At 49.4% G+C, this 8,781-nt stretch overlaps 1 protein-coding gene across 2 annotated transcripts; it reads left to right on the top strand.

Annotated features, from left to right (window-relative positions):
- The first annotated feature begins 959 nt into the window (after positions 1 to 959).
- On the top strand, positions 960 to 5,037 carry LOC308387301 (uncharacterized protein). Of its 2 annotated transcripts, none has more exons than XM_080867247.1 (2): positions 960 to 1,994; positions 4,836 to 5,035. In XM_080867247.1, exon 1 carries the CDS (start codon positions 977 to 979, stop codon positions 1,802 to 1,804), a length of 828 nt encoding a protein of 275 aa, XP_080723373.1. In that variant the 5' UTR covers positions 960 to 976; the 3' UTR covers positions 1,805 to 1,994; positions 4,836 to 5,035. The 2 variants fall into 2 exon arrangements, 1 of the variants encoding a protein (XP_080723373.1); XR_013969920.1 differs by lacking the exon at positions 960 to 1,994 and adding an exon at positions 3,254 to 3,538 and having other exon boundaries at positions 4,836 to 5,037.
- The last annotated feature ends 3,744 nt before the right edge of the window (positions 5,038 to 8,781 follow it).

The raw sequence follows: 8,781 nt of genomic DNA, 5'->3' as shown, positions 1-8,781 counted from the left end.
AGATGTAAAATTGTCAGTGTACAGCTTGTACAACAAGCAACAAGTAAATTTGGTGCCCCCTCTAAATAACTCAACCCACAGCCATTGTTTCCTAAACCGCTGGCAACAAAAGTGAGTACACCTATAAGTAAAATGTATATGAGTAGATGACCACATGAGGGAACACCAGCGCCACAGGGCCAGCCAGGCTTGTGAGGCCTCGCCCTGCAGGGATACCACCCAACCAGGCGGAGAGTCCCCTGCAGAGCCCGGTTGGCAAGACTCGTTTAACTCCAGAGGAGTAGAGTAGAAGAATAACAGCCATGGAGTGTCTTTATTGTGTTGAATCTGGTCATTTCCTCTATAAGTGTGAGTAGGCCGCCAGTCAAAGTAGGAATGCTGGCAGGTAGGACACCGGTTAACTCATTCCTACCTCCTTTAATGATTCCTGGCACAGTTTCTTATGATTATCATTCTGTTTAACTTTAAGCTCTTGTTGACTCTGGGGAGTTGCAGAGTTTCATGGATTCAAAGCTTGTTAAACAACTAGGTGCTGCTCTGGTCCCACTTCCTGAATCTCTTCGCATGTCAGCTGTCAGTGGTGACCTCCTTGCCAGCATCACCCATCACCCTCAACCCTTCTCAATCCTGCTTTCCGGAATCACCATGAGTACATTACTCTGTTCATCTTCGACTCACCTGATTCACCTCTTGTTCTCACCTCCCTCACTACAAACACACAACCCAACAACATAAATTGGATAAACAGTAATAGCCCTTTTCCACTAGCACCTACTCAGTTTCAGTTGTTTCCAATACAACCAAGTACCGGCTAATGTGCACGGGGTTGTTCTAGCAACACGGCCTAAGATCCTGTTGTGGTGGACCACTAGAGGGCTCCACTCACACCCAGTGTAGAGGAAGTGTGTTCCTGTGTTTTGTGGCGCGATATGCGCAGTTGATGTTGGAGGAGTGAGAACTGAGAGCTGTGTCGTTGATGCTTACCTCCACATTGGTGACCCCTGACTCGAGCATGCAACGGGCCGTAGATAACGCACACTCCGCTATGGATGCATCAGCGGCCGCCGGACCTCCGCCTCCTGTTGCAGCTACGTTCGCTGTGGCGCTGAAACTGCCGGACTTTTGGCTCCATGACCCCCCGTCATGGTTCGTACACGTGGAGGCTCAGTTCGCCCTTCGCGGCATCTCGGCTGACGACACGAAGTATCACCATGTGGTGGCCTCGCTCGACCCGCTGGCCACCCGTCGCGCGATGGCGCTCCTCCGGGACCCACCCGCCCAAGGGAAATACGCCGCCCTCAAAGAGCTGCTTCTTCGGCGCTATGCCCTCTCCGACGCCGAACGAGCCGAAAAGCTCCTCAACCTGTCAGGCTTGGGTGGCGGTACCGCGCTCGAGCTCATGGAGAACATGCTATCGTTGCTCGGGCCGGATGACGGTGGTTTCCTCTTCGTGCACCTCTTCCTTCGCCAACTACCGGCCGCCGTGAGAGCTGTCCTCGCGAACTCTCCGCTTCTGCCTGCGAAGGATTATCGCTCCCTGGCTGAAGAAGCGGATCGCATTCTCCTGGCTAGCCGCACTTTCGACGTTCACGCCCTGGCTACGGACACGCCGGCGGCACCTTCCACGCCTCCACCTGCCTCCCCCGGAGCATCCGCCCCCTTGCTGACGGCAGGGATTGCTACACGCCGGCACCGCGGAAAGAGCATCTGTTTCTACCATCAGCGTTTTGGCGACAGAGCGCGTCGCTGCCTGCCGCCTTGCGCTTTCACGGCCCAGGGAAACGGACCCGCCAGCGCGCCGTAGCAGCCGCGACCGCTGGCAATACAGAAAGGCTGCTCTTCATAGAGGACTCGCGCTCCGGGAGACGTTTTCTCGTGGACTCCGGCTCCCAGAAGAGCCTCCTTCCCCCTACCGCTGCCGACGGACTAGCAGCGAACTGTGGGCCGCAGCTCATTGCAGCTAACGGCTCTCCCATCAAAACGTTTGGGGAAAGGTTGGTGACTGTTTGTTTTCATGGCCGGGATTTCCAGTGGAACTTTGTTGTTGCTGCTAGCTCTGTACCTATTTTGGGTGCTGATTTCCTGTGTGCTCATGGACTACTTGTCGATGTCGCTAACAGACGTTTAATCGATGCTCTCTCGTTTTCTTCGCTACCCTGTTTTACTCAGGCCGCCGAGCCCCTGATTCGGGCTAATGTAGTGACCTCCGGGGATGCTTTTCAGCGTTTGCTTTTAGAGTTTCCATCGCTGTCTGTCCCTAATTTCTCTAGCACGGTAACGAAGCATGGGGTTGAGCATTATATTCCCACGGTCGGGCCCCCGGTGTTCGCGCGTGCGCGCCGCCTCGACCCCGCGAAACTGTCCATCGCTCGGGAAGAGTTTGCAGCCATGGAGCGCCTTGGCATTGTACAGCGTTCGAACAGTGCATGGGCCTCTCCGCTTCACATGGTGCCCAAATCGGACGGTCGGTGGCGGCCATGCGGAGATTTCCGCCGTTTAAATAATGCCACGGAGAATGACCGTTACCCCATCCCCCACATTCAGGATTTTTCTGCCAATCTCGCCGGAACGTCGATTTTTTCTAAAATTGACTTGGTGCGGGGGTATCACCAGGTTCCCGTGCGCCCCGAAGACGTTCCTAAAACCGCTGTCATTACCCCCTTCGGCTTGTTCGAGTTTTTGCGCATGCCGTTTGGCCTGAAAGGTGCCGCCCAGACCTTTCAGCGGCTGATGGACTCCGTTTTGCGTGGGCTGCCGTTCGTTTTTGTTTATCTGGACGATATATTGGTGGCCAGCTGCTCAGCGAGCCAGCACGAGTCCCATCTGCGCCAGGTTTTCCAGCGTTTGGAAGCGCACGGCCTGATCATCAACCCTTCCAAGTGCCAGTTTGGGTTGCCTGTTCTGGATTTCCTCGGGCACCGCATTTCCGCTGAAGGTGTGGTTCCGTTGCCCGACAGAGTCCAGGCCGTTTCGGCTTTCCCGCGTCCCACGTCGGTTAAAGCGTTGCAGGAGTTCTTGGGGATGATAAATTTTTACAACCGCTTTCTCCCCAGAGCTGCCCACCTGCTACAGCCACTCTATGCTGCCTTAAAAGGTAAAACAGCCAAAGATCCGGTTGACTGGCTGCCTGAACGCGTCCGTGCGTTTTCCGCAGCCAAGTCTGCGCTGGCTGACGCCGCCCTGCTGGCCCACCCGCTTCCGTCGGCGGAGATCGCGTTGACCACCGATGCCTCGGACTTGGCAGTGGGCGGAGTGTTGGAACAGCGGGTTTCAGGTCTCTGGCAACCGCTCGCCTTTTTCAGTCGTACGCTCCGGGATGCTGAACGCAAGTACAGTGTTTTTGACAGGGAGTTGCTGGCCCTGCACCTCGCAACACGGCATTTTCGTTTTTTCCTCGAGGGTCGCAACTTTGCTGCGTACGTTGACCACAAACCTTTGACGTTTGCGATGTCCAAGGTCTCTGACCCATGGAGCGCACGCCAGCAGCGCCAGTTGGCGGCCATTTCTGAGTTTACCACAGACATTCAGCATGTGGCTGGTAAGTCCAATCACGTCGCTGACTGTCTCTCACGTGTGTTGGTTTCTCCGGTGTATGTCGGCATCGACTACGCTGCCATGGCCGCCGAGCAACGTGCTGACCCGGACGTCCTTGCCCTTCAGTCAACTAAAACGGGCCTCGTGCTGGAGGACACCCCGGTGTGGGACGGCGGTCCGCGCCTTCTTTGCGACGTTTCCACCGGCCGCCCCCGCCCGGTGGTTCCCCTTTCGTGGCGTCGTCGTGTTTTTGACTCGGTGCATGCCCTCTCTCATCCCGGCGTCCGGGCCTCGGTCAAGCTGGTCAGCGCCAGGTTTGTTTGGCCGGGCCTTCGCAAGACGGTGAAAGAATGGGCGGCGGTTTGTATCCCATGCCAACGCTCGAAAATCCACCGGCACACACAGGCACCCCTCGAGCCTTTCCGTGTCCCGGGTAGGCGTTTCGATCACGTTCATGTGGACCTGGTTGGTCCCTTGCCGCAGTCACAGGGTTTCACGCACCTTTTGACTGTGGTGGACCGCACAACCAGGTGGCCGGAGGCGGTACCCCTGGCGTCCACGACAGCGGCGACGGTGGCCAGGGCATTTTTGTCAACGTGGGTTTCACGTTTCGGCCCCCCTGCTGACATTACCTCGGACAGGGGCCCCCAGTTTGTTTCCGAGCTTTGGTCTGCTATGGCTGACGGCTTGGGAGTCAAGGTCCACCGCACCACAGCATACCATCCGCAAGCTAATGGGATGTGCGAACGGTTTCACCGGTCACTTAAGGCCGCGCTCCGTGCTTCCTTGACAAGTGGCGACTGGGTCGAACGTCTTCCGTGGGTTTTGCTGGGTTTGCGTAGCGCGGTTAAAGAAGACCTCGGGGTTTCCCCGGCTGAACTGGTCCTCGGCCAGCCTCTCCGGGTCCCCGGGGAATTCTTACCTGAGAGCCCTCCCCCATGTTTCGATACCTCTTTGTTGCCTTTTCGCCCCCCAAGAAACTCATTTCCTGTTCCTGGTCCTGTGCACCACTGCCTGCCTGACACCTTTGTTCCGAGTTCATTGGACTCTGCTCGTTTCGTTTTCGTCAGGCACGATGCCCATAGGACTCCGCTGCGTCCACCATATGACGGGCCATACAGGGTTCTTAAACCAGGCAACAAACATTTCGTTTTGGACTTTGGCGGTCGGCAGGAAGTTGTCTCTGTTGACAGACTTAAGCCTGCACATGTTATGCAAGAGGATCAGGTGGTCCCGGCCCAGGCCCCTCGCCGCGGCCGCCCACCTGCCACCGGGCTGATGGATTCTGTTTTTTCCCCCAGGAGCGACCCGAAATCAACGGAGTCCGAGTCGTCTTCAGCTTTTTCTGACCGCCAGTGCCAGCCTCGCTCCCGGGCTGGGTTGCCCTCTGTCAGTTCCCCACCCCCCCAGTTCAGCCGCTCCGGCCGTTTGCTTAAGCCCCGGGTCCTGGACTAGTTCTGCTGGGTGTTCGGGGGGGGGGCATGTGTGGTGGACCACTAGAGGGCTCCACTCACACCCAGTGTAGAGGAAGTGTGTTCCTGTGTTTTGTGGCGCGATATGCGCAGTTGATGTTGGAGACGAATAAAGAAGGAGTGAGAACTGAGAGCTGTGTCGTTGATGCTTACCTCCACACTGTGACGTTTATCTGCATGCAACACAAACACCACAACTATGGAGGACGCCAATGTGACAATATACCTGCTGCTTGGAGTATGGCTTTTTGTCAGACTCAGCTATTATCTCTTCCTCCTGTTCTCTATTAGCTGCAGGATTTTTTATTTGTGGTAAAATAAAGATAAGAAAGTCTGACCTTGTATAGATTTCTATGTGCTAAACTGAATAACCATTAAAATTAAGTACACATTACTTTTGAGAGCCTCTATATTCTCCAAGCTTACCATCTCATCCGCATTTGGGAGGGCGAGTCCTCCCCGATATCTTAAACATCTTCATATTCATTTACCTGGACGAACAGATCCACGTCTGTCACCTCCTGCAACGACTTCTGGAAAACAGGTTATTTGTCAAAGTAAGCAAATGTAAGTTCAATGTTTAGCGTGTGTCTTTTCTGGTGTATGTGACTGAGACTAAGTTTGAGAAGATCCTCCCAAGATTCAGGCAGCGACCCACTTCCAGAAAGCTGCTCCAGTGATTTTTTGGCTTTATCAGAACTTAGAGTTGTTGCTCCTAAAGTGTTTGATCTCCCCTAAGGTTCCTTTCCTGTGAAACTCCATTGCCCAGGAAGCATTTGGCAAACTCAAGCAATCAATTGCGTCAGCGCCAGTCCTGGCTCAGCCTGCTTAAAGTCATCTTTTAAATTAAAATCACACTATCCTTTCTGCTACATCGGATTTTTTTGTTGTTGTTGTTTTTTTGTTAGTTGACTTGAAATCAGGTGTGATATTTCACTAAGCATGTCAGACTAATAAGGACATTTTAAGGAAACTTTACCGTACTTAGTTTGATGGATTTTAGATTTTATCTTTAGCAGATAAAGATGATTTTCATACTTGTGAACTACTACTACAAGTTAAAGTTGACTTGTATTGTTGACCTGATATTCTGGAAAATGCACAGCAATAAATCTGAAAACATCAGTATGGTTTCTTAATAATGAAGTCTGTTTCATACAAAAAGATTAAATGAAATATAATTATATAAAATTGCCAGTTCCTAAGCTTTGATAACATTAAATATCTATCACCATGTATATGATTTCATCTGCAGGACACATGCATACATCCATCCCCCATGCTGACTCGTAGCCAGCGTGGAACTTAATGTGACTCAGCAGCTGATATTTTCATGTGTGGGCTCTAACTATGAATAATCCTGACTAACATTAATGACCTTTATGGTCCAGCCAACGCCATCTATCATGCGACCGGAGCAGGCTTTGTTCCCTGTGACGACGTCTGCTCAGCAGCCACCCACCAACACCTGATGCAAGCGAGTCTTTGCCTGCCACCATTGTCCTTGGAGCATAGTCATCAGGACATTGGCTGCCGCTCACCCGCTCACATGTCTCATTTGCCATGTGTGTTTGTGCCGAGCGGGCAAACCGGAAGAGAACATGTATGAGTCACCCACCTTTTTGTTCCCCTCGTCTGTTCCCACACGGTTTTTTGTTTTTTCCCCCTCATTTTATTGACAGTATAAGTGAAGGGGAGCTGTTTTTTATTCCCTGGTGACTCACTGCTGCTGAAAATCCAGGTTCAGACTCCCACTGGGCCAGTGAGTGAGCGGGTACACAGTCAGGCAACATTTGTTACTATGAGTCAAGGTTCATTTAAGTTGACAGGAAGTCAGTTTCACACCATTTTTAAGTGAAATGACATGAGTAACATTTTATATCATTTACATTTCAGCTACATAATGTGTTTACATATTGTCACAAACATGAGCAGTTCTCTTCTGATTTATGCTTTCATTGATTTTTGGCAGGAGATGCCTTAGTAGGCCTAGTCCTACTCATATTTTTTTTCCATGGACTCTACAGGATCAGCTGTGTATGATTCACCTTACAACAAAATGCTTATATATCATAAATTGAGAACAGAAGGTTAGAATAGCGGGAGCCTGTGCTTTTTTGTGAGCTCTGAAAAGGACATCATAGCTGCTGGCCTATGTTGCACTGGTTTGTTTTGCTATGGTTTCCAGTCTTATAAGAACCCCCAAATGTTGTTTCTCCCCCCTCTGTATGTATTGCAGTACATGTAATTCACTATGATGGTTAACCACCTACACCAGCTCAACTTAAACTTGTGATGCTACTCTGCAGTGACTTTTTAAGCTTGAACTCTAATATGACAAAATACTGTTTTTATAGCTTTAAAAACTGGTTTTAAGTAGACATACAGCACTTGTGCTGTATATAATATTATAGCAACATAAAAGTGTATCATGTTGGCTGCAAATACACTCCTGTCTTAACTCATTGATGCAATCAGACCAGACTTAACACACACTAATGCAAAACTGCAAATTAGTGAGTTAATCACCTTGAGTTTAGTCTCCATATTTGACCTCTATTCATTATCAAATCTAAATTAAGAAATTTAAAATTCATTGTCTCAAACAATTTACTGGTTTATAATTGGGTGAGGCAGTGTAATTTAGTTGTGTAATTCTGTTCTCGTCCAAGCCAGCTGAGCATGGACTGACCCTCATGTTAATTCATTAGCTTTTGTTGGCAGCGCTGATGGCAGGTTGCAGTGGAAAGAATGCAAACATACAGGATGATTTGGGCGACAGCGTCCGCTTCAGTTCAGCAGGTGGCTGCAGTCAGTGTTCTGACACTAAGGTAAAGGTTGCGCCAGTTAGTGCATGTGTTCGCAGGTTCAGTACCTACGCACTCTGGCTCATGCTAAGTGAGAAATGATGCTCGTGAGAGCTCACTCTGTCGTGTAATCACAGCTTTCAGAGCTAATTGGTCTGAGGTTCTTTCAGTATGTTAGTTGCTGTGGGGTGCAGCAAAGTGAGAGGTTTGTGTGAGAAGCTTAGATCAGGTAGTAGGTATTAGATTTATTTGTTGATACTGTGGTAAAAGGATCAGCAAATTGGTATCTGTATGGGCTATACCATCCAGTGAAGAAACTGCTGTTTAGAATACTAGAGACTGGGATCATTTTTAATTGGTCTCCAGTTTGTCATCCATCGTCCAGAACGCACTCTCAGTTATGAATACATAGTTTATAATGTAATCAGGGATTGCTTTACTTTTTTTTTTTCATAAAATCAAAACAGTGAATGAAAAAGGAGCACTGAATCAACAGTAAAGGTATGACGGTTTCATTTCTTCACAAGAGTGCATTAGTATTCTATTTAAATTTATTGTATTTTACTTAAATTATATACAGAGTCATGGAGGCAGATGGTATTGTAGAACCAAGATTGACAGAGACAAAATTATTGACGTCAGAGTATGCTCTGTGTGCTAGTGAACTCAACTGTGCTACAAGAATTAGCAATGTTATGGAGATGCTTTTTTATAGCAACATAATTATTCTCTTAATTGCATTTCACTCTCAGCCATCATTAATAATAACTTTAAAATATGATTGTAGCATGAAACAACATGAGAATGCGTGTCTACTCTGATCAAGGCTACACAAAGGTTTTGCAGACTGACATGGCTCTGGATAGTGTTTATGAATTCTTACAATTCTATGATCAAATGTGGTACACCAGTATAACCAGTAGATAATAACAAATTGTACTGTCCGAAAGTCTTGTTGAGTTCTGTGT

Source organism: Rhamphochromis sp. 'chilingali', assembly GCF_963969265.1.
Source record: "Rhamphochromis sp. 'chilingali' genome assembly, chromosome: 19".
Taxonomy (NCBI): domain Eukaryota; kingdom Metazoa; phylum Chordata; class Actinopteri; order Cichliformes; family Cichlidae; genus Rhamphochromis; species Rhamphochromis sp. 'chilingali'.
This window is presented reverse-complemented; position numbering and strand designations above follow the sequence as displayed.